The sequence below is a fragment of the Ovis aries genome, chromosome X, assembly GCF_016772045.2.
Source record: "Ovis aries strain OAR_USU_Benz2616 breed Rambouillet chromosome X, ARS-UI_Ramb_v3.0, whole genome shotgun sequence".
Lineage (NCBI taxonomy): Eukaryota > Metazoa > Chordata > Mammalia > Artiodactyla > Bovidae > Ovis > Ovis aries.
This window is the reverse complement of record NC_056080.1, coordinates 62,569,086-62,595,537: the sequence shown is the minus strand read 5'-3', so window position 1 is coordinate 62,595,537 and position 26,452 is coordinate 62,569,086. Positions and strand designations below refer to the sequence as shown.

The 26,452-nt window shown below is 42.0% G+C and overlaps 1 protein-coding gene across 5 annotated transcripts in view; it reads right to left on the bottom strand.

The window, feature by feature from the left end:
* The window catches only part of EDA (ectodysplasin A), a 365,424-nt gene extending 344,240 nt beyond the window's left edge, over positions 1-21,184 (bottom strand). For 4 of the 5 annotated variants that reach the window (XM_027963660.3, XM_027963661.3, XM_042242401.2 and 1 more), the window contains exon 1: positions 13,932-14,522. In XM_027963660.3, coding sequence (XP_027819461.1) covers positions 13,932-14,327 — 396 coding nt within the window. In that variant the 5' untranslated portion in view covers positions 14,328-14,522. Of the gene's footprint in view, positions 1-13,931; positions 14,523-19,064; positions 19,121-21,021 lie in introns of those variants that run through there. The other variant, XM_060408156.1, reaches the window with a different exon arrangement.
* Positions 21,185-26,452: the final 5,268 nt, after the last annotated feature.

Below are 26,452 nucleotides of genomic sequence, written 5' to 3'. Positions count from 1 at the left end.
ATGATACATTAGATGAGATGGAGCTCATTGATATCTTTAGGACATTACATCCAAGCAGAAATAAATTTAAAAGAAATGAAACAATAGTAAAGATTAATAAAGCTAAAAGCTGGTGCTTTGAGAAGATAAACAAAATTGACAAACCTTTTAGCCAGACTCATCAAGAAAAAAAGAGAGAAGAATCAAATCAACTAAATTAAAAATGAAAAGGGAAAGGTTACAAAAGACAATGGAGAAATACAAAGCATTATAAGAGACTATTATGAACAACTATATGGCAATAAAATGGATAACCTGGAAGAAATGGACAGATTCTTAGAGGAGTTAGGAAGAAATAGAAATTATGAACAACCCAATCACAAGCACTGAAATTCAAGCTGTGATCAAAAATCTCCCAAAAAACAAAAGCCCAGGACCAGATGGCTTCACAGGAGAATTCTTTCAAACATTTAGAGAAGAGCTAAGGCCTATGTTTCTAAAATTCTTTTGAAAAATTGCAGAGGAAAGAACACTTCCAAACTCATTCTATGAGAGGCTACCATCACCCTGATACCAATAGCAAATAAAGACAACACAAAAAAAGAAAACTACAGGCAAATATCACTGATGAACATAGATGTAAAAATCCTCAGCAAAATTTTAGGAAACAGAATTCAGCAACACATCAAAAAGCTCCTATACCATAATCAAGTTGGGGTCATTCCAGGGATGTAGGGATTCTTCAGTATACACAAACCAATCAATGTGGTACACCATATGAAAAAATTTAAAGATAAAAACCATATGATAACCTCAATGGAGGCAGAAAAGAACTTCGACAAAATTCAGCACCCATTTATGACTAAAACTCTTCAAAAAATGGGCACGGAAGGAACTTACCTTAACATAGTAAAGGCCATATATGCTAAGCCTACAGCAAACATTATTCTCAATGGTGAAACACTGAAAGCATTCCCCCTAAGATCAGGAACAAGAAAAGGGTGTCCACTTTCACCACTATTATTCAATATAGTTCTGGAAGTCCTAGCTACAACATTCAGAGAAGAAAAAAAATAAAAGGAATCCAGATCAGAAAAGAATAAAGCTCTCACTGTTTGCAGATGACATGATACTGCACATAGAAAACCCTAAACATAGTATCAGAAAATTTCTAGGGCTAACCAGTGAATTTAGCAAAGTTATAGGATATAAAATCAATACACAGAAATCACTTGCATTTCTATATACTAACAATGAAAAAATCAGAAAGAGAAATTAAGGAATCAGTCCCATTCACCATTACAACAAAAATAATTAAATAACTAGGAATAAACCTACCTAAGGAGACAAAAGAACTGTACACAGAAAATTATAAGACACTAATGAAAGAATCTTTGCAGCCAAAGATGGAGATGCTCTATACAGTCAACAAAAACAAGACCAGGAGCTGACTGTGGCTCGTATCATGAACTCCTTATTGCCAAATTCAGACTTAAATTGAAGAAAGTAGGGAAAACCACTGGACCATTCAGGTATGACCTAAATCAAATCCCTTATGATTATACAGTGGAAGTGAGAAATAGATTTAAGGGACTAGATCTGATAGATAGAGTGCCTGATGAACTATGGACTGAGGTTCATGACATTGTACGGTAGACAGGGATCAAGACCATCTCCATGGAAAAGAAATGCTAAAAAGCAAAATGGCTGTCTGAGGAGGCCTTACAAATAGCTGTGAAAAGAAGAGAAGTGAAAAGCAAAGGAGAAAAGGAAAGATATAAGCATCTGAACGCAGAGTTCCAAAGAATAGCAAGAAGAGATAAGAAAGCCTTCCTCAGTGATCAATGCAAAGAAATAGAGGAAAACAACAGAATGGGAAAGACTAGAGATCTCTTCAAGAAAATTAGAGATACCAAGGGAACATTTCATGCAAAGATGGGCTCGATAAAAGGGAGAAATGGTCTGGACCTAACAGAAGCAGAAGATATTAAGAAGAGGTGGCAAGAATACACAGAAGAACTGTACAAAAAAGATCTTCATGACTCAGATAATCACAATGGTGTGATCACTCACCTAGAGCCAGACAGCCTAGAATGTGAAGTCAAGTGGGCCTTAGAAAGCATAACTACGAACAAAGCTAGTGGAGGTGATGGAATTCCAGTGGAGCTATTTCAAATCCTGAAAGATGATGCTGTGAAAGTTCTGCACTCAATATGCCAGCACATTTGGAAAACTCAGCAGTGGCCACAGGACTGGAAAAGGTCAGTTTTCATTCCAATTCCAAAGAAAGGCAATGCCAAAGAATGCTCAAACTACCACACAATTGCACTCATCTCACGCACCCGTAAAGTAATGCTGAAAATTCTCCAAGCCAGGCTTCAGCAATATGTGAACAGTGAACTTCCAGATGTTCAAGCTGGTTGTAGAAAAGGCAGAGGAACCAGAGATCAAATTGCCAAAGTCCGCTGGATTATGGAAAAAGCAAGAGAGTTCCAGGAAAACATCTATTTCTGTTTTATTGACTATGCCAAAGCCTTTGACTGTGTGGATCACAAACAACTGTGGAAAATTCTTCAAGAGATGGGAATACCAGACCACCTGACCTACCTCTTGAGAAACCTATAAGCAGGTCAGGAAGCAACAGTTAGAACTGGACATGGAACAACAGACTGGTTCCAAATAGGAAAAGGAGTACGTCAAGGCTGTGTATTGTCACCCTGCTTATTTAACTTATATGCAGAGTACATCATGAGGAATGCTGGGCTGGAAGAAGCACAAGCTGGAATCAAGACTGCCAGGAGAAATATCAATAACCTCAGATACGCAGATGACACCACCCTTATGGCAGAAAGTGAAGAGGAACTAAAAAGCCTCTTGACGAAAGTGAAAGAGGAGAGTGAAAAAGTCGGCTTAAAGCGCAACGTTTAGAAAATGAAGATCATGGCATCTGGTCCCATCACTTCATGGGAAATAGATGGGGAAACAGTGGAAACAGTGGCAGACTTTATTTTTTTTTTTTTTCGCTCCAAAATCACTGCAGATGGTGACTGCAGCTATGAAATTAAAAGATGCTTACTCCTTGGAAGAAAGGTTATGACCAACCTAGATACCATATTGAAAAGCAGAGACATTACTTTTCCGACTAAGGTCCATCTAGTCAAGGCTATGGTTTTTCCTGTGGTCATGTATGGATGTGAGAGTTGGACTGTGAAGAGAGCTGAGCACCGAAGAATTGATGTGTTTGAACTGTGGTCTTGGAGAAGACTCTTGAGAGTCCCTTGGACTGCAAGGAGATCCAACCAGTCCATTCTGAAGGAGATCAGCCCTGGGATTTCTTTGGAAGGAATGATGCTAAAGCTGAAGCTCCAGTACTTTGGCCACCTCATGCGAAGAGTTGACTCATTGGAAAAGACTCAGATGCGGGGAGGGATTGGGGGCAAGAGGAGAAGGGGACGACAGAGGATGAGATGGCTGGATGGCATCATTGACTCGACGGACGTGAATCTGAGTGAACTCCGGGAGTTGGTAATGGACAGGGAGGCCTGGCATGCTGCGATTCATGGGGTCGCAGAGTCGGACACAACTGAGCGACTGAACTGAACTGAACTGAATGAAAGAAATCAAAGATGACATAAACAGATGGAGAGATATTCCATGTCCCTGGGTAGGAAGAATCAATATTGTGAAAATGACTATAGTACCAAATGCAATCTACAGATTCAATGCAATCCCTATCAAATTACCAATGGCATTTGTGACAGGACTAGAACAAAAATTTCACAATTCATATAGAAACAATAAAGACCCCGAATAGTCAAAGCAGTCTTGAGAAAGAAAACTGGAGCTGGAAGAATCAACCTTCCTGACTTCAGATTACACTACAAAGCTACAATCATCAAGTATGCTATGGTACTGGCACAAAAACAAAAATATAGACCAACAGAACAAGACAGAAAGCCCAGAAATAAACCCAGGCACCTAAGGGTGCCTTATTTTTGACAAATGAGACAAGAATAACACAATGGGGCAATGATTGTCTCTTCAATAAATGATGCTGGGATTGGACAGGTACATGTAAAAGAATGAAATTGGAACACTTCCTAACACCGTACACAAAGATAAACTCAAAATGGATTAATGACTTAAATGTACAAACAGAAATATAAAACTCTTGGAGGAAAACATAGGCAGAACACTCAATGACATAAATCAAAGCAAGATCTATAACCCACCTGCTAGAGTAATGGAAATAAAAACAAAAGTAGACAAGTGGGACATGATTAAACTTAAAAGCTTTTGCACAGCAAAGGAAACTATAAGCAAGGTAAAAAGACAACCCTCAGAATGGGAGAAAATAACAGCAAATGAAACAACTGACAAAGGATTAATTTCCAAAATATATAAGCAGCTGATACAACTCAATACCAGAAAAACAAATAACCAAATCAAAAAGTGGGAAAAACACCTAAACAGACATTTCTCCAAAGAAGACATACAGATGGCTAATAAACACATGAAAAGATGCTCAGCATCACTCATTATAAGAGAAATGCAAATCAAAACTACAATGAGATATCACCTCACACTGGTCAGAATGGCCATAATCAAAAAGTCTACAAACAATAAATGCTGGAGAGGGTGTGGAGAAAAGGGAAGCCTCTTGCACTGTTGGTGGGAATGTAAATTGACACAGCCACTATGGAAGATGGTATGGACATTCTTTTAAAAAACTAGGAATAACCCACCATAAGACCCAGGAATCTCACTCCTAGGCATATACCCTGAGGAAACCAAAATTGAAAGAGACACATGTATCCCAATGTTCACTGCAGCACTATTTACAATAGCTAAAACATGGAAGCAACCTAGATGTCCAGAGACAGATGAATGGGTAAAGAAGTTGTGGTACATATACACAATGGAATATTGCTCAGCCATAAAAAGAACGCATTTGAATCAGTTCTAATGAGGTGGATGAACCTAGAACCTATTATACAGAGTGAAGTCAGAAAGAGAAAGATAAATAACATATTCTAACATATACATATGAAATCTAGAAAAACGGTACTGAAGAATTTATTTACAGGGCAACAATAGAGAAACAGACATAGAGAACGGATTTATGGACATGGGAAGAGGTGAGGAGAGGGTGAGACATATGGAAAGAGTAACATGGAAACTTACGTTACCATATGAAAAATAGATAGCCAGTGCGAATTTGCTGTATGGCTCAGGAAACTCAAACAGAGGCTCTGTATCAACCTAGAGGGATGGGATTGGGAGGGAGATGGGACGGAGGTTCAGAAGGGAGGGGATATATGTATACCTTTGGCTGACTCATGTTGAGGTTTGACAGAAAACAACAAAATTCTATAAAGCAATCATCCTTCAATAAAAAATAAATTGATTTTTTTAAATCTAAAATTAAAAAAAGAATCCACAAATTTATAAGAACAAACAATCCAATAAAAATGTGCAAGAGACTTGTATAGGCACTTCACAAAAGAAGATAACCAAACATAATAAACATATGAAAAGGAGTACAACTTCATTAATCTTCTGAGAAATGCCAGTTAAAATCACAATGTGGTATTACTACAAACCGACCCACCAGAATGGCTATAATTTAAACAGTGACAATAACAAGTATTAGCAAGGATGTGGAACAACTAGAATTCTCATACATTGCCATACATTGGGAATGCAAATTGGTACAATCACTGAGAAAAGCTGTCGTTATCAATAAATTTGAAAATGCGCATTCCCTATGACCCAGAAATTCCAATCCTAGGTATATACCCCACAGAAATTCAAGTACATATAACCAAAAGACCTGTGTAATAATATTCATAGTACTGTTATTTATACTAACCCCAAACAGTAAACAATCCAAAAATTCATTATCAGTAGAATGAATAAATAACCTGTGGTATTATTCAAACCAGTGAATAATATATAATAATGCAAATAAAAAACTACAGTTGCATGCAACATTACAGACATCAAAAAAGCATGACACCGAGCCAAAAAAGGCCACCCGAGAATATGTACTGCTTGATTTCATTTATATCAAGTTCATAATGGGAAAAAGTAATCTATGATGTTAGACATCAGGATAGTCATTCACTTTGGAGAAGGAAGATGGTATAGTGATAGGGCTGGGGCGTAAGTAAGATGGGGGTTACGAGATGCTACCAATACTTCTATTTCTTGACCTGAGTTCTGGTAACATTAGTGTATTCACTTTATGGTAATTCATCGAGTTGTACAATTATGATTTATGAACTTTTCTGTATGTATACTTCAATGAAAAAAGTAGGGGAAAAAAAGAAGAGCTAAGTGATGAGTATTTATAGACTAGTCAGATGAAAATGACCCTCCAAGAGGGCACCCTGCAGGTAAGGCAAGTAGTTTTCTTGGTAATGTTCTTGGGAATTAAATGGCTTCAGAAGTTCTCTGATATAAAGAGATCTTCCCTGTAAGGTAGTCACAGATAAATTACAAGTTATTTTTCACAAGAGTTAAGAGAAAAAGAAAGAGATAAGACCTAAATGCAAATAAAACAGAACATCAAATGAGACATAGCAGAAAACTTTTTCCACCATCATACAGCTAATGTAGTTAGGCCTCTTCTCAATTTCACTGTCTAATGATTCTAGAAACCAGTGAAATATTACCAGTGGAGCTATCTACACACCTAAGCATAGGTGACAATTCATAGGCTTAGCAAGACCTGAGGAAAATAGGCCTGTTACAAAACTCTTTGTTTTATATGAACATCTCCAAAGGCCCCAAATAATATTTAAGTTGACAAGTATTCAGGTATCCCAACTATAACCAGCACTATAACCAACTATAACCAGTATTGTGGAAAAAGACAGAAAAGAAGGCGCTCTAATATAAAAACACAAAATTTATTAAACACAGAAACGGCAATAACAACTGGGGAATGATTCCAAGACAGAATATGGTGGGCGGGTTGCAGGAGTAGATTAGGAAGAGACAAAAGGGGATAAGTATAATGGAGCCAGTTCATTGAAAGCCTTCAATGTCACACTGAAAAGTTTAAATTTAACCCTATAGAAAATGATTTTATCTGCATCCCATTCCGCTAAAATAATTCTTGGACTTAGTGATTCCTAGTCATTTTCTTGATCAACTGGCCCTAATAATTAGCATCAAATCTAGATACACTAATGTCCTATCCAGTTAAACCAAGAGATGTTTTGTGCAAAGTTAAGGTTAACTTCAATGACATCACCTCAAATCAGTCAGTTCAGTTGTTCAGTTGTGTCTGACTTTTTGCGACCCCATGGACTGCAGCACGCCAGGCTTCCCTATCCATCACCAACTCCCAGAGTTTGCTCAAACTCATGTCCATTGAGTCGGTGATACCATCTATCCATATCATCCTCTGTTGTCCCCTTCTCCTCCTGCCTTCAATCTTTCCCAGCATCCGGGTCTTTTCCAATGAGTCAGTTCCTTGCATCAAGTGGCCAAAGTATTGGAGTTTCAGCTTCAGTGTGAGTCCTTCAAATGAATATTCAGGATTGATTTCCTTTAGGATGGACTGGTTGGAACTCCTTGCAGTCCAAGGGACTCTCAAGAGTCTTCTCCAACACCACAGTTCAAAAGCATCAATTCTTTATCACTCAGCTTTCTTTACAGTCCAAATCTCACATCCATACATGACCACTGGAAAAACCATAGCTTTGACTAGATGGACCTTTGCTGACAAAGTAATGTCTCTGCTTTTTAATGTGCTGTCTAGGTTGGTCATAGCTTTACTTCCAAGGAGTAAGTGCCTTTTCATTTCATGACTGCAGTCACCATCTGCAGTGATTTTGGAGCCGAAAAAACTAGTCCGTCACTGTTTCCACTGTTTGCCCATTTTTTGCCATGAAGTGATGGGAATGGATATCATGATGTTAGTTTTTGAATGTTGAGTTTTAAGCCAACTTTTTCTCTCTCTTCTTTCACTTTCATTAAGAGGCTCTTAATGAAAGGCTCACCTCAAATAATTAGGGACATATTCCAAATATTGCTAACAGTTCTCAATAAACCATTATAAGTATGCACAAACATATTTTTCTAAGCACTTAAACCTTAAGAGTTCCAATTAGAGTATCTCTCAGGAAAACTGTCTGAATGAGATACTACCTTTATTTGCCTACCCCACAAAATAATCTTCCAACCATCTAAATATGCCTAATACCTAATATCTTTTTGCCTTTTCATACTGTTCATGGGGTTCTCAAGGCAAGAAGACTGAAGTGGTTTGCCATTCCCTTCTCCACTGACCATGTCTTGACAGCACTCTCTACCATGACCCGTCCATCTTGGGTGGCCCTACATGGCATGGCTCACAGTTTCATTAAGTTAGACAAGGCTGTGGTCCATGTGATCAGTTTGAATTAGTTTTCTGTGACTGTAGTTTTCATTCTGTCTGCTCTCTGATGGATAAGGATAAGAGGCTTATGGATGCTTCCTGATGGGAGAGACTGAGGGGAAAACTGGGTCCTGTTCTAACAGGCTGAACCATGCTCAGTACCTTTTTAATCCAAGTTTCTGTTGATAGGCGGGGCTGTGTTCCCTCCCTGTTGTTTGACCTGAGACCAAGTATGGTGAAGGTAATAAAGATAATCCTTAGAAGAAATGGAGTAGCCATCATAGTCAAAAAGAGTCCAAAATGCAGTTCTTGGGTGCATTCTCAAAAATGACAGAATGATCTCTGTTCGTTTCTAAGGCAAACCATTCATTATCACAGTAATCCAAGTCTATGCCCCAACCAGTAACACTGAAGAAGCTGAATTTGAATGGTTCTATGAAGACCTACAAGACCGTCTAGAACTAATAACCAAAAAAGATGTCCTTTTCATTACAGAGGACTGGAATGCAAAAGTTGGAAGTCAAGAGTTACCTGGAGTAACAGGCAAATTTGGCCTTGGAGTACAAAATGAATCAGGGCAAAGAATAACAGAGTTTTGCCAAGAGAATGCACTGGTCATAGCAAACACCCTCTTCCAACAACACAAGAGATGACTTGACACATGGACATCACCAGATGGTCAATACCGAAATCAGATTGAGTATATTCTTTGCAGCCAAAGATGGAGAAGCTCTATATAGTCAGCAAAAATAAGACTGAGAGCTTGACAGTGGCTCAGATCATGAACTCCTTATTGAAAAATCCAGACTTAAATTGAAGAAAGGGAAAACCACTAGACCATTCGGGTATGACCTAAATCATATCATTTACTATTATACAGTGGAAGTGACAAACAGATTCAAGGGATTAGATCTGACAGAGTGCCTGAAGAACCTTGAACAGAGGTTCCTAGACATTGTATAGGAGGCAGTATTCAAGACTATCTCCAAGAAAAAGAAATGCAAAAGGCCAAAATGGTTGTGGAGGCCTTACAAATAGCTGTGAAAAGAAGAGAAGCTAAAGGCAAAGGAGAAAAAAAAAGATAAACCCATTTGAATACAGAATAGCAAGGAGAGATAAGAAAGCCTTCCTCAGGGATCAGTGCAAAGAAATAGAGGAAAACAATAGAATGGGAAAGACTAGAGATCTCTTCAAGAAAATTAGAGATACCAAGCACTCAAAATTCTCCTAGCCAGGTTTTAACAGTACATGAAGCATGAACTTCCAGATGTTCAAGTTGGATTTAGAAAAGGCAGAGGAACCAGAGATCAAATTGCCAACATGTGTTGGATCATTGAAAAAGCAAGAGTTCCAGAAAAGCATCTACTTTTGCTTTATTGACTAAGCCAAAGCCTTTGACTGTGTGGATCACAACAAACTGTGGAAAATTCTTCAAGAGATGGGAATATCAGACCACCTTACCTGCCTCCTGAGAAATCTGTATGCAGGTCAAGAAGCAACAGTTAGAACTGAACATGGAAAAACAGACTGGTTCCAAATAGGGAAAGGTGTATGTCAAGGCTGTATATTGTTACCCTGCTTATTTAACTTATATGCAGAGTACATCATGAGACACACTGGGCTGGAGGAAGCACAAGCTGGAATCAAGATTGCCAGGAGAAATATCAATAACCTCAGATACGCAGATGACACCACTCTTATGGCAGAAAGCGAAGAACTAAAGAACCTCTTAATGAAAGAGAAAGAGGAGAGTGAAAAAGTTGGCTCAACTCTCAACATTCAGAAAACTAAGATCATGGCATCTGGTCCCATCATTCCATGGCAAATAGATGGGCAAACAATAGAAACAGTGACAGACTTTAGTTTTTTTGGCTCCAAAATCACTGCAGATGATGGCTGCAGCCATGAAATGAAAAGGCACTTGCTCCTTGGAAGAAAAGCTATGACCAACCTAGTCAGCATATTAAAAAGCAGAGCCATTATTTGCCAACAACGGTCCATCCAGTCAAAGCTATGGTGTTTCCAGTAGTCATTTACAGATACGAGAGGTGGACTAAAAGAAAGCTGAGTGCCAAAGAATTGATGCTTTTGAACTGTGGTGTTGGAGAAGACTCTTGAGAGTCCCTTGGACTGCTAGGAGGTCCAACCAGTCCATCCTAAAGGAAATCAGTCCTGAATATTCATTGGAAGGACTGATGCTGAAGCTGAAACTCCAATACTTTGGCACCTGATGTGAAGGACTGACTCATTGGAAAAGACCCTGATGCTGGGAAGGATTGAAGGCAGGAGGAGAAGGGGATGACAGAGGATGAGATGGTTGGATGGCATCACCAGCTCGATGCACATGAGTTTGAGCAAGCTCCGGGAGTTGGTGATGGACAGAGAAGCCTGCAGTCCATGGAGTTTCAAAGAGTCAGACACGGCTGAGCAACTGAACTGACTGAACTGAACTGAATACCTAATATAGTGGCTGGCTCATAGCAGGCTTTCTATTTATTGAACTATATTGTTAAATTACAGCAGTACATTAACCTTACTCATCTCTCTCATGGTTTAGTATACTTTGATCATATCCTTCTTTCTACAGACTGAAAAAAACAACTAGAAAATCCTTCCAACACTTTGATCAATTTAGGTTGGCTTCTGGGGATTTGTATCAGCTGTTAAGTTTTTCTTGATGAGCAGCCACCAGGATTACCTATATGATTGTGAATGCAAATCCACTTTTCGTCTTTTACAGGGAAATGATAAGAGTTTTGTTTCATCATTGTTTTCAACACTCTTCCTGTTAATGCCCACCATATTCTTGGCTTTTAGGACCACAGTCACAACTGGGCCAACTTCTTCACAGATTCATAAACAGTGATTTTTATTTTACTCTAACAATAATATTGTGTATTATCTGACTCAGAGACTGATGTGATGTATTTATAATAGTTCCTGGGATCATCTCCAGTGAGTATCCAGATAAACCTCCAGATACTCAGCTACTCCAGCTGTAGGAGACTGGCATGATTCCAGAAGGTCCACAGTGACCCTTTCATTTTTTATCACGAACAACTGTCTCCACTCGGGAGGCTTTTCTAATAAGTCCCTAGGAGAATTTTGTTGATCTCTCTGTTATGTATCCTGACTGCCCTAATTTCCTTCTGTATTCTGTTTTTAAAGTCTTAAAATTGAAAGATGGCATACATACATCTTCAGTGACTTCTAGATCCCTTTCTTGAGTCATAACTGAGCCCATCCTCTCATAGCATGGATAGGTTTGCATGACCTTATACAATGACGTACCTGTGACTAGTCTCCCTACTTGGTCTCATGAGATCTTCCTGCAATTTACTCTTATCAGTTTGCCTGCACTCCTTGCAGATAAACTGGTGTGAAACCTGAGTGTTTTGCCCATGGAAGGGTGTATATTTTTATCTTTCTTCCTCTCCATCTAAGAGTTGCTGTAACAGCAGCTGTTTGTGTTGAAAACTGAAATATAAAAATATGACCTACGTGGCCAAATCCCACTAGGCTGTTTACTTCCTTATTTATGAATCAGATTCTGTCAGCACAATTTAGAATCTTGACTGTCAGCAATACTGCGACTGAATGTCCTTGCAAAGCCAGCAGAGGGTGCACCAGGGCACTGCAAATTTTACCCAAGATGTAGCAGTATCAATTTACTAGCCAATCAACATTTCCTTTTTTTTTTTTTTTTGGCTTGGTATACTAAAACTAATATCCTTAAATCTTAAGTTCGTTTTGGGCTAAAATTCCTTCAAAGCATACTCTGATTCTCCTGAAAGTGAAGTTCAGGAAAAATAAGGAATACATGGTTAAACTTAGTCTGGCTAAAATGAAGGTAGAGTAAAAAATGATGCAAACAAAGCTCTATCCAGCTACCTGACAAAAGTCTCCAGAAAGTAGTATATCATGGAATGGGAACTGAACTGGGAGCAAAGAGACCGGCTACCATCCTAATTTTGATCATAGTTGTATGACTTTAGACAAGTCATTTCCCCCATTGGAATTATGTGTTCTCCAAGGTGAGTTATCAAAAGGACTCATGGCTCCTCATAATTCACAAAAACTCTAACCAATTGATGTCAGTAAATGTAAAGAAACAGTATGCTTATTTCTACTCCTCGAAAAGACTAAAACAGAAAGAATAAAGGACAGAAGATAGGGCACTGTATTTAAACCTAGACAGAACTATTTCAAGTACCATGCAAAGGCAACTAAACGTCATTATAGACCATATGAGAATCCGATACCATCACAGAATCCCCAGAATACAGCTGTTCTGCTAGTCTTCAGCCTACAAACAGGTCTGTCAATTCTGAATGCCAAAAAGCCTTGGTCACTATTTGACTAAGGAAGTTCAATCCTTCATCTTTTCACAGAATACCAATGTTCAGCTGCTAAGTATTTCTACTGGGTATAGTCAGGGATGCAGGGTGGATAGATAAAGGGAACCAGAATCCTAGTTAATTATCATGTAGCTGCAGTGTTTAAAGTTTCAAGTACCAGAAGCCTGTCTATTGATTCACTTCCCTGATAAACTGTTATATAAGTTGAAGTGTGCTAGCAAAACATTTTAAGACTCAGGAGAACTTTACAATGTAGAAACTGTGTCAGTCCTAATATTACAGCATTATCATGAATGCAACACCAGCTTTGGATGGGTGGTCAAAGTAGCACAAACAATGTTATACAGTAGGGCAATGACTCTAAATGTGATAGTAAATATAGAAGGCCTGGGTCGCTCACCTCAAGGAGCTTATTTGCACGACTTCCCCTCTTCCTCAAGAGGAACAAATTGACTGTTATTCTTCAACCACCTCAAAAAGATCCTTGGCTGCTTCTCTTAAGTTTACATGAGACAAAATATGGCAAACGAGAATATTTAGTTTAAGTGCACTAAATTTCCCTAAAGAGATTTGCTGTTTCAAAAGTTGTCTAGCAAGACGGTATATTTCCACCAGAATTCTTCAGGGGGTCTGATCCTCACTAAATTACCGAGGACAATTCGTCTCAAATTGCAGGTAAGTGTGAACAAGTCCACGATCTGGTCAGCGCACCAGGACCTCGCGCGGAAAACACGGTTCAAAGTTGTTTCAACGGGCGTGGAGCAATTATTACAGCTGTTTACAGCTCCAACTCCAAACGAGAGTCTGCTAGTGCTGGCATCAGCTCTGGACACGAAAAAACAAGCACAGCGGGCGGAGAATCTCACCGGGAGCAGAACGGCCAGGCTGCTGCCGTTAGTCGGCCAGGGGGGCAGCGCCCGCACCTTCGCGCCGCGGCCCGGCTGGGAGCGCCGCCAACTCTTCCCGAGGCAGCCGGAGCCGGGGGCGGCGGGCGCCGGCCAGAGTTCCCAAGTCCGGGGGTCCTGAGAGACTCAGAGTGAGCTGAGCCAGGGACCGAGGACAACCTGCCCCCAGGCGACCTCTCCCTGGCTCGCCCACCACCTCCCCGGTCCAGCCGTCGAACTCAGCTCGAGGTGGCAGAGTCCTTCCCCGGCCCCCGCCCTGCGCACATGGTGAGGGGGCCCTGCCCCTCCAGAGTGACTCACCTGGTGCCCATCCTGGGAGTCTGGGGGGAGCGTAGTTTCTCCCGGTTCCAGCGGCTGCTGCTGCGGGGACCGCTGCCCGAAGTGGCGGGTGATGGGACCTTTGGGGTCGAGGCCACCGGGGCTGCTCAGGGTGCCCGAGGTGCCAGGGGTACCGGGGCCGCTGAAGCGGGACTCAGCTCCCCGTTCCCGCCGCAACTCGGAGCGCAATTCTAGGTAGCAGCACAACGTCAGCAGGTGGAGGGCCAGGGAGAGGCCAAAGAAACCCAGAAAGAGCCGGCAGCTGTTCCCTTCGCCCGCCCGGGCTGGGGCCCCGCGACAGCCGCAGCCCTGGCTCCCGCGTTCCCGCGGCGCTGCCGCGGGCAGGGGTTCCCTGCGCTCCACCTCGGGGTAGCCCATGGCCTCCGGAGACACCCACTCTCTGAGGCCCGGGAGCCGCCGCGTCTGCCTCAGCCCTTCGCGACCCCTGACAGGCGGCTACTGTCCTGCCATCGGCTGGGGGCTGCAGGGACCCGTTCCTGCGCGACGGAGGCTGGGCGGGACCCAGCAGGGAGCAGCCTCATGTGCAGCTCCTCTCCGAGGGGTGGGAAAGAGAGGAGGAGGGGAGGGAGGGACAGGCGGCTCGGCCCGCCGAGGGAATGAGGGAGGAGGCCCCGGCCGACCCCGCCCCGTGCCTCAAGCGGGTGCTGGTACGCCCAACCACCGGGCCCGCCAAGCCTCGGCGCCCCGCCCCCTACAGTTCCACCCGGGGCCTCCAGCCGCGGGGCGGGGCCTGGGGGCGTGTGGGTTCGCCTCTGTCCCGCGGCCCCACCCAGCTCTTCTAGCTCGCCCGGTTCCAGTTGGTGACTGTGGCTGTCGTTCATCCCTGGACTCCGCCCCAATTTAACCCTAGAGCGCCAGTTCAGCGTTGGGGGGGAAGAGGGGAGAGGAGGAGGCGAGGCGAGGGAGGCTGAGAAGAATTGGGGAACCTTGGAAGGAAACTAGAGCAAAGAAAAGGAGGCGGAAACTAGTATTAATAGAAATGTTTGCAATTAACTGCAGTTGTTAATAACATCATCCAGTACTTATCTGTTTCTTTCAATCTTCAAAGCGTTTAGCAGACGTTAAACTAATTAAAACAGTCCTGGGTTTGGAATGAAACCATGCCTGCTGTGTTTGCAATTCAATGGCCCGCCAAAAGAAAAGGAGACCCAGGAGCCTCAGAGCCAAAGGGAGTGAGAATGGGGTGGGTCAGTCCCACTCCTGGAGTGAGTCTGGGGCCTCGGTCTAAGCGTAAGAAGCCCATCTGTGCCAGGTGGAACGGAAGTGATGCTGCCTCATGCAAGATAAAACAGTCCCTAAGATTTCTTGGTATATTATTTCAACGTATTGATCCCTTTACAGTGTAGAAAGTGCTGTAGGAGAGAATCCACAGCCAGTGTAGTTTTCCTCTCCCACTGCAACAGGAATTTGGAGTGAAGAACAAGTGCCTTCAATAAGCAAATGGGGAAACTGAGGTCCAGAATAAGGTGGATTTTTTTTTACAAGCATGGTCCACAGAATGGCCAGACAGTACTGGCATCTCTACTTGCAGGCAACTGTTCTGGCCTCTCCACCCCTCTCCTCCTCTCCCTGGAGTAGTCCCTGGGGAAGTTCAACGAGTCCGCCGGCCAAGTGTTCCAGATGTACACTGCTGCAACTGCAGTATCTTCAATAGCTGCACCAACCAGAAAAGGGTTCAGAGCAAAACACAAACGGAAAAAACAAATAAAAAAGTAGCAAATTTCAGAATAATAGACCCTAAAATGAAGTATGCAAAGGATTAGTCAAAATTGACAAGAGTCATTGGTCTGTGATTATAGAGAGCCAAATGACCATAGCAGGGGAAGTATGTATGCTTCTTGGTCACTACGTGAGGAATATTCCCATGTGAGGAATAATCAGCAGTTTTATTGACCTGAAAAGGGTAGGCCTAAGACCTGACTCAATGGACATGAGTTTGAGTAAGCTCCAGGAGTTGATGATGGACTGGGAAGCCTGGCATGCTGCAGTCCATGGGGTCACACAGAGCCAGACACGACTGAGCAACTGGACCGAACCGAAGACCTAGTCTGGTAGGAAAGAAGAAAATTAAGGGGAAGTAGGAAAGAATACAGAAGAAAAGAAACAAAAAGAACGAAAGCAAAGCATATGGTGGGGAGGTCAGCCTCAAGATTATAGAAGTCATAAATCTTAAATATATTAGCCACAGCCAATTTTTTCTCTCAGACACTTTATGTATGGCCTCAGTCCTTCAGAAATAATCTTTCTGTCTCCTCATTAGCCCTTATGGATGAAATATAAAGTTTTCAAAGACTAGCATCATAATGAAAATAAAATTAAAAAGGAGCATTTAGCCAATCTCAGGTCCTGCTTATTCAGTCAAGGAATTCTAGATGCTGGCTGGGGGAACTGCCAGGCTGATTTACCTTAATTATTACAGCCCAGAATTATTAGAAAGAATACTAGACTAGAAACCAGTAGACCTGACCCTGACACTGGTTTGCTGGGTCACTCTGAGCAAGTCACTGTTTTGGGGTACCTTAGTTTCTCCAACTATAAAATGAAAGTTTAAACTTAAACAGCTATAATATTGTGTTTTATCTGTGATGTCACTGACATTTTGACTTGGTTGCATACATAAAGGGTTCAAAGTGGCTGCTTCTTCTCCCCCTAAAGTGAAAAAAGAACAAATAACAGCTACTCCTGAGAGTGATTGTTGTGCTCAGGGGTTTTACTGGTCTCAATTTACCATGTTCTACCAGGCTTTCTGAAGCTTGACTGAAACCCTGGGTTGCACCATTGCCTTCAGAAGTCCTGCAAATTGCATTTGATCTAGAACCTCACTTTGGTTCCTCAGAAGAACATATGGCTTCATATGTTCTTATGCAGTAGAAATATTGGAATGGGGCAACCCAGTGAGAAATGTACATGGTTACTTTTTAAAAGTGTTTTGAAGTGTTAACTCTGTTAGTTTCTATGCTTCCATAAGTACCCTATCCCCTACAGCACAGGTCTCAAAATGATAGCCTGCAGGTTACATCCAGTCAACAGATGTGTTGTGTTTGGAGCAGTGTTGGTTAAAACTTTGGATTAAAGAAAAATAATTGCCAGGATACAGAAATCAGGAGATTCACATTTTAAAAAAAACCCTATTTCCTTAAAGCATCCTAACACTGGATCCACATTCCCATATGGCTACAGTCAGCTAGAACTGCCCCCTTGAGATAAGAATGAGCAATCAAGCTCCACACAGTCATTCCCCAACTCCTTCCTTTAGTCTCCATTACTGTGCTTGTCACCCATTTACCTTACCTGTCTGGCCCCATGTACTCCAGAATACAAGATGTCAGCTCCTTAGCATGCCCTTTCCAACCTCATCTTCCTCCATCCTACAAAGAATCCATACTCCTGCAATCCTAAAATCACTGACACATCCCGCACTTGAACAAGCTGGTTTCTTTGCTAGGAATGCCCCTGCCTTAGAAAACTGATATATTTTTCAAGAATCACAACATTTGTTCCCTCTGGTATGGCCCCACAACTCATTCCAAACAGATTTCCATTTTTCCTTTCACTGCACCCTGATGTGATGATATCTCTGACCACATCATATTGTTTTATCCACAGGCTTTCTCACCACTAACCTGTGAACAACTTGATAGTAAAAACCATGTCCTTTCCATTTTGGTAGTCTCCGTACAAAGCATAGCATGTAACACATAGTAGATACCAGTACTGTTTGTCAAATGAATGGAGCATGACATCTGCTATGGTAACCCAGACTGCCTAGAGTTCCGAAAATGAAACTGGGCCAAAGGATGCCTGTCAGTACTACTTATGAAGCTACTACTGTGTACAGAGCTGTATGATACACTATCAAAAGATATAAAGGAAATAGAACCAAATGACATTTGTGCAATTATCCTCTTTATTTGTACCACTGTGTGAATAATCCAGAAATTCAAAAATAATTGGTTTGTAGTACCTGATTGGCTTTCTGTCCCATCAAATTTCTCTTCCTAATTTTATTTACCTGGGCCCAATATTAAAAAGGTCCATATAGTCAAAGGTATGGTTTCTCCAGTAGTCATGTATGGATATGAGAGCTGGACCATAAAGAAGGCTGAGTGCCAAAGAATTGATGCTTTTGAACTGTGGTGCTGGAGAAGACTCTTGAGAGTCCCTTGGACTGCAAGATCAAACCAGTCAATCCTAAAGGAAATCAACCCTGCATATTCATTGGAAGGACTAATGTTGAAGCTGAAGCTCCAATACTTTGGCCACCTGATGCAAAGAGCTGACTCACTGCAAAAGACCCCGATGCTGGGAAAGGTTGAAGGCAGAAGGAGAAGGGGGCAACAGAGGATATGATGGTTGGATGGGATCACTGATTCAACGGATATGAGTTTGAGCAAACTCCAGAAGATAGTGAAATACAGGGATACCTAGTGTGCTGCAGTCCATAGGGTCTCAAAGAGTTGGACATGACTAAGCAACTGAACAACAACAAATATTAAAAAAAAAATATTAGTTGGCAATATCTAAATAGTATTCAAAATAAGTTGACCACCTCTGAACCCTCACCAATTGGGCAGAAGATGCTAAGGAGTTGGACAGGGACTGGTTATTAAATACCTCTTAGCTCTGGTTAATACACAGAACAAATCACTGCCATAGAGATCACAGAGTTGACTCTATGACCCATTCAGTGACAAGCAGATAGACAGTTGGGAAGACTGTGGGCTTAGGTCTTATCCTGATTTGAATCCCAGTGTATTCATTTACCAGCTATGTGACTTAGGACAAGTGATTTTTGCCTGTCTTGCAGAGCTTCAGTTTTCCTATCTGTAAAATGGAGATGACAACCTATACTTAGTAAGATAACTATGCTGAAATGCGATGCTCTATGTCCAAGTGTCTGACACCTAATAAATGCACAATAAATGTTAGTCTCTGCTAAGAGACTTCCAGCAAAAAGAAATGAGAAGGAAAACATTTAACAGTTCTCAAGAATATAGTAGAAATGCAGAAAAGCATCTACATTCTTTGCCCTTGCCAAATGTCTGCCCTCATTTTGTATTCTTGAAGTTTCAGATATTCACACCACCCTCTTACCAACTCTTGACTCCAAATTGTATCCAGCTTCCTCCTCTCTGTTTCCATTTGGATGTCTGTGAAATGAAAAGTGAAAGTGTTAGTCACTCTGTCGTGTCTGACTCTGCAACTCCATAGACTGTAGCCCATCAGGCTCCTCTGTCCATGGAATTCTCCAGGCAAGAATCCTGGAATGGGTAGTCATTCCCTTCTCTAGGGGATTTTCCCAACCCAGGGATCAAACCCGGGTCTCTTGCATTGCAGGCAGATTCTTTACCATCTGAGCCACCATGGAGCCCACTTGGCTATCTAGTAGACATCTTACACTCAGTATGACCAAAAGCAAAACTCTTCTTCTCCCAAATGTGTTTATTCCTTGATTTTCTGTACCTCAGCAAATGGCAGCTCCATCTTCTCATTGCTCAAGACAGAAACTTTGAAGTCATCCTCGAATCCTCTCTTTTTGAATACCCCACATCCAATGTGTCAGTGAATCCTGTAAGTTCTGCCTTTAAAATAGACCCAGAACCTTACCATTTCTTACCATCTTTTGGTTACCACCCCAGTCCAAACACTCATGCTTTCTCACTGGATTACTACTTTAGCCTTCTCTCAGGTCTCCAAGTTTTTACTTTTGTCCTTGCCACTCTACAATCTATTCCTTACCCTATAGTAAGAAACTTTCTGTTAAAATATCAAGTCAGATCCTTTTACCGGCCCAAAATCCTCCAATGGCTCCCTTTCTCTCTCAGAGTCTTTACCTTGGCCTGCAAGGCCCTACATGATCTGATTGCTGGCCATCTCTCCTCCCACTACTATTCTCCTTGCACTCTACTCCAAACACATTGACCCCTTTGCTGTTCCTTGAACTCGAAAAGCATGCCCTCAGTTAAGAGTCTTTTAACCTATATTTCTTTTAGTCTGGAATGCTATTCTCCCAGCTAACTGTATGGCTTCTCCCTCACTTCTCCCATGTCTCTTCTTAGATGTCACCTTGTTAGAGAATCTTTCCCTGGCTCATTTCCCATCACTCTCTGTCGCCTTCCTTGGCTGTGTTTTTCTTCACTGTTTTATCTACCAGACCAAGAGCAATACCTGACACAATAGACTCTCTTCTTCAATAAATATTTATCGAAGAAATGATTGAATTCCTTCCCTGGTTGATTAAGAGGAGAAAGAAAGGAGAACTAGTGAGATGGGTTTGTGGATAGTCAAGGGCATTTCTTCCAGTACAGTAAAGCAGAAAGGAACAGCTCTTTCATTTTACATACGGCAACGCCCCCAGAGAAAAAGAAAGAGCCACACAGCTAATTATAGGAGTGGATCAGGAAGGGAAAGAACACTGGCTGAACCTCTATCTCCTGTGTCAGCCTTTCTCATTAACTTCTATGTGAAGTTGGTATTATGACCTTTCACAGATGAGGAAACTGAGGCCTTTTCCAGACAGTTTAAATGACCAGTCCAAATTAACAAAACAACTAAGTGGCAGTGTCTGAATTTGAATACAGATCTGATTGGTTCAAACATTCCATATTCCATTCTAAACCTTAGCGCTTGCCTACTGGCAGATAGATCCAAAATTCAGCTTTATAGAGACAGACAGGCAGAAACTATGAGATTCCTGGGTGATAGAGTTATAAACCAGATGGAAGTCATTGTTTCTTCTCCCACGAGGCTGGCTGCTGCCACTACCACCCTTTTGCTCCAACTCCAAGGACATTCTGTATACTATGATTAGATGAATGTGCTTAAATTTGGTTTCCAGGGTCCTTCTTCTGTATAGTAAGCCTAAATAGCTTCCCATCAGCTAACTGCAGAACAGTAACAGAATGCCCAACATCCAAAGCCCTTCAATCTGGCCCTAAAGCAGGACTCAGATAGTAAAGAATCTGCCTGCAATGCAGGAGATCTGGGTTCAATCCCTGGGTCTGGAAGATCCTCTGGAGAAGGGAAAGGCAACCCACTCCAGTACTCTTACCTGGAGAATTCCATGGGCAGAGGAGCCTGGTGGGCTACAGTCCATGGGGTCACAAAAAATCAGACATTACTGAGTGACTAACACTACTACCATTCCAGCCATGCTGTTGCTAGGCTTTGACAAAATTCTGTCTGCATAACTGTGTCTCTCATTGTCCGGGAACAAACGTATACATTCCTGCCTCAATGCCTTTTGCTGACATTACTTCCTCTTCCTCCTTCTAATATCCTGTCCCTCCCCTTTGCCTATTCAAAATCAGCACATTTTTCAAGGCCCAGCTCAACTCCACATATCCCCCCCTCGACCCCCCACCTGCCCGCACTGTTCTCAACCAGGAGACTCTGTCTATACAATTCCTCTAGCATTTAGAATATGCCAATCACAATTGCTAATTCTTCCACCATTCTGTATGAGGGTCTCATTTTCCCCAGATTACAGTTGCTGCTCTTCATAGGGCGGGACCTTGTCTCAACCCCTACAGGGCTTACCTTGAGCGAGTGCTTACTCAATCTTTGTTAATGGATTAAAGATTCTGCAGAGATAAATTTTAAGCAGTGTTTTGAAGGCAAAAGTAGTCTCGGTTTGATGGAGACAAGATGACAGTTCTAAATGGAAAGCAAAGTAAAATAAAATGCCAAGCACATTTAGTATTTAGAAAAAAAATTGTAAAACACACACTGAAGAAGGGAAAAAGCAGCAGACCTCTAACTTGCTGGAGGAAATGACTATAGCCATGACTGGCACAGAAATGTTTGCAGAAATCCATGAAGCAGTGATAAGGAGATAAACATGCCTCTTGGTGTAAGAGAGCAAGATGGCACAACATTAACATGGAGTATTCATTTTTGCAATAAAGCCTTTGGCTACTCACAGGGAGGCTGAGCATATGGAGAGCCTCTCACTTCAAGAGAAGAATTTTTCATTCAAAAATAGATCTTGTTGTTGGAAAAATGTCATATGTATCTATATCCCCTGCAATGTGTATCAGTCCCACCATTCAGACCATCAGGTACCCTAGAAATAAACTGCACATTCCACAGAGCTATTGATACATGGCACGTCAGGACCACTATAGTGAGATCACAAATTCAGTTTTTGGCAGAGTAGGGCTTTAAGAAAATCTTTGGCTGTGTCTTTACAGGTTGTCACCTCTTCCAAACAACACTTTGTGGTGAATAGAGTGGCCATTTGCCGTTATTTAAGAGGTGCTTGTGTGCATGCTCAGTTGTGTCTGACTCCTTGTGACCCATGGACTGTAGTCCACCAGGCTTTTCTGCCCATGGAACTTTCCAGGCAAGAATACTGGAGTGTGTTGCCATTTCCTACTTCAGAGGATCTTCCTGACCCAGGGATCGAACCCACATCTCTTGCGTCTCCTGTATTGGCAGGCAGATCCTTTAGCACTAGCACCACCTGAGAAGCCCTTATTTAAGAGGGGAGGAAACTGAAGCCAGTAGAGATAGAATGACTTTTCTAAGATCATATAGTCAGGGTACCTGACTTTTAGCCTGGGGTTCTTACTCTTACTAAACTTTCATATTTGTTCATCACACGTTTGCCTAGTTGATCTGGCCAGAGTTTATTGACTGCCCATAATATATATTTTCTGAGGAAAGAGATTAGGGGAATTCAAATCCTTAAACAGAGCCTCCTGGTGACTCAGTTGGTAAAGAATCTGCCTGCCATGCAGGAGACCCGGGTTTGATTCCTGGGTTGGGAAGATCCCCTGGAGAAGGAAATGGCAACCCACTCCAGTATTCTTGCCTGGAGAATCCCATGGACAGAGGAGCCTGGTGGGCAACAGTCCATGGGGTCGCAAAGAGTCAGACACGACTGAGTGACTAACACCAGACTAGACTAGATCCTTAAATCAGATCTGGGCTCAGGCCCAGAGGGTCAGGCATTTGGGGGAGCAAATCTTGGCTCTGTGATAAACAGTCTGTGATAGGACTTGGAAGACTCTCAAGCTATAATAACTTTCCAAACTTGCCCCAACTCCCCCCAACCCACCCTCCTACCCACTAGATTATATTGAGGGAATACTGTTGGCTTTCAGTGGTTGAACTATCATATTCATTGAACAAATACTCACTGAGTGCCTGCTATGTGCCAGGCATCATTCTAAGTGCTAAGGATACATCAGTAGAAAAAACAATTAATACACACTGCAATTAGTACAGTCTACTATCAACTGAAAAAAAAAACCCCATACAATCTAAAAGTTGTGCATTATGTTTTATTTTGGGAATTTACTGAGCACTATAGACAGCCTCTCAGAGAACTCTGAGGAACTTTTCCAAAGAGGTAAGGGAGGAGCCAGGATGTATAGGTTTTTTTGAAAAATGGGTGTTTTTCAAAATAAGTGTTTGAAAAACAAAACAAAACATGTAGTGGAACTTCAAAGGATGACTGCTAATTGCACAAACCAGACATCTAAAGTTAATGATTTTAGTGTTTTTTCTATGTATGGGAAGAGGTAAGAGTCTGGGCTCATTGAAATTATTCCTTTGATATGCATCTTTAACTATCTAGGGCCAGTATCCAGATTATCTCCATCTTGAATTCCCCTCAGGGTGCACCCTTGGGGCAGGGATTGGCTGCATTGGCTGATGGCTTGATGGCAGGCAACATTCATTGTTTACTGAAATGGCAGGCATCATTTTTTGTCTGCCCTACAATTATTTTTTTGAAAAATAATCACTTTGTTTTTCACAGATGCAATTTAACAGCAAAGTGCCTTTAAATGGCCTTATGCCTCTTCCCACTACACCTCTGAGCTAGGCCAGACTTACGGGTACATTTCTTGGTTTGGGAATGTGCCATGTCTTAAGGGGCTTCCCTGGTGGCTCAGACAGCAAAGAATCTGCCCGCAATGTGGGAGACATAAGAGATGTGGGTTTGATCCCTCTGCCAGAAAGATCCTCTGGAGAAGGAAATGGCAACCAACTCCAGCATTTTTGCCTGGAGAATCCCATGGACAGAGGAGCCTGGTGGGCTCCAGTCTATAGGGTTGCAAAGGGTCAGACACAACTGAGTGAGTTAACACGCACACATGTCTTAAGAGTTTCAGGGTCTGCAAAAGTTGAACAAATATACAAATTACCCCAACTCAAAATCTTCCCTCTAAATAACTCAGGAAAACTAGCAAATGTATCTCTGAACTAAGAAATGCTAAGGAAACAGCCTATTGTTAGAATTTAATCACCCCTTTAACTTGCTTGAGCTTCCCAGGTAGAGAATCCACTCAGTGGTAGAGAACCCGCAAATGCAGGGGATGTGGATCCAATCCCTGGGTCAGGAAGACCCCTGGAGAAGGAAATGGCAACCCACTCCAGTATTCTTGCCTGGAGAATCTCATGGACTGAGGAGCCTGGCAGGCCTTGTGTCCATGAGATAGCAAAAGAGTTGGACATAGCAACTAGAAAAAGAAGAGTGAAAAAGTTGGCTTAAAACTCAACATTCAAAAAACTAAGATCATGGCATCTGGTCCCATCACTCCATGGCAAATAGATGGAGAAACAGTGGGAACAGTGACAGACTTTATTTTCTTGGGCTCCCAAATCACTACAGATGGTGACTGCAGCCATGAAATTAAAAGACGCTTGCTCCTTGGAAGAAAAGCTATGACCAACCTAGACAGTATGTTAAAAAAAGCAGAGACATTACTTTGCCAACAAATGTCCATTAGTCAAAGCTATGGTTTTTCCAGTAGTCATGTATGGATATGAGATTTGGTCTATAAAGAGAGCTGAGCGCCAAAGAATTAACGCTTTTGAACTGTGGTGTTGGAGAAGACTCTTGAGAGTCCCTTGAACTGCAAGGAGATCCAACCAGTCAGTCCTAAAGGAAATCAGTCCTGAATATTCATTGGAAGGACTGATGCTGAAGCTGAAACTCTGATACACTGGCCACCTGATGCAAAGAACTGACTCATCTGAAAAGACTGATACTGGGAAAGATTGAAGGCAGGAGGGAAAGGGGATTACAGAGGATGAGATAGTTGGATGGCATCACCAGCTCAATGGACATGAGTTTGAACAAGCTCCAGGGGTTGGTGATGGACAGGGAAGCCCGGTGTATTGCAGTCCATGGGGTCACAAAGAGTCGAACACGACTGAGTGAACTGAACTGAACTGAACTGACTAGCGACTAAAACAACAACTTACATATTTAGTACTTACTCAATAGAAGTCCAGGAAAGAAATCTTTGGGTAAATAGTCTGGCTTCTGGAAGGACAGGAAGCATGGAAGCTTACATCCAAGGTGAATAGTCAGTGTTGCAGAGATGACCCAATTCTGACCCAATTCTGGTTCTTTGACTTTTTTTCATTGCTTTGTTATTATAATCATACATAATGGCCTGCCTCAAAGGACCCTGCCTCTCTGCCTACTGTTAAACTAAAGTTCCTTTGTTCAGCTCATAATGAGATAACCTGACCCAGTGCAGCTGTGAATGACTACAAAAAAAAAGAAGAGATTAACACACCCCTTTCCAAAGGCTGGCACTGCCCTGAAATGTTTTGCAAGACTTAAGACCCTTTTGGGGGGGCTTCCCAGGTGGTACTAGTGATAAAGAACACACCCGCCAATGCACAAGACTTAAGAGATGCAGGTTCAATCCCCTTGAAGAAAGAAATGGGAACCCACTCCAATATTCTTGCCTGGAGAATCCCATGGACAGAGGTACTCGGAGAGCTACCATCCATAGAGTAGCAGAGTCAGACACAACTAATGTGACTTTACATGCACACTGAGGACCGTTTTAACTTTATTTCTTCACTGCCTCTCCCTCTCTGTTCTGCCTTTTGACTTCAGTTCCTCATTGTTTTTCACTCTCGCTCTGGCTCTATGAAAAAACCTGGCATCCAGACCCTGACAAGATGGTTTTTTGAGATATTAGTTTGCCATCTTCTTGGTAAGCAGGTTTTCCGAATAAAGTTGTTTTCCTTGCCTCAGCACCTCGTCTCTTGGGTTCATTGACCTATCGTGCAGTGAGCAGAACTCTGTAACATCAAGTGCCTAAAGAGAAGCTCTAGCTGAACTTGAGTCTTAGGGCATCAATGTCTGATAGATATTTGTGTGTGTGTGTTTTATATGTATGAAATGAGTAAAAGGAAGTATGGCAGAATACTTTGTAAGATGGAATGTGCTACACAAATGTTAAGATATTAAGATAATAGCTACCTTGTATTGAGTACCTACCATGTGCGAGGCATTAAGCTAGACAAAGTTAGATTTATTTATCTCATTTGATCTTCAGGAATTTTACTGAACCAAACTTGGGTCTGCTCACCCATGCTCAGTAAAGCCTACCTATTGGCATCACATTGTGGTGAAGGAAAGTATGGTGTTTATTGCAGGGCACCAGGCAAGGAAGCCAAGGCAGCTTATGTTTGAAACACCCAAACTCCCCAGTGGGTTTCAGGAAAGC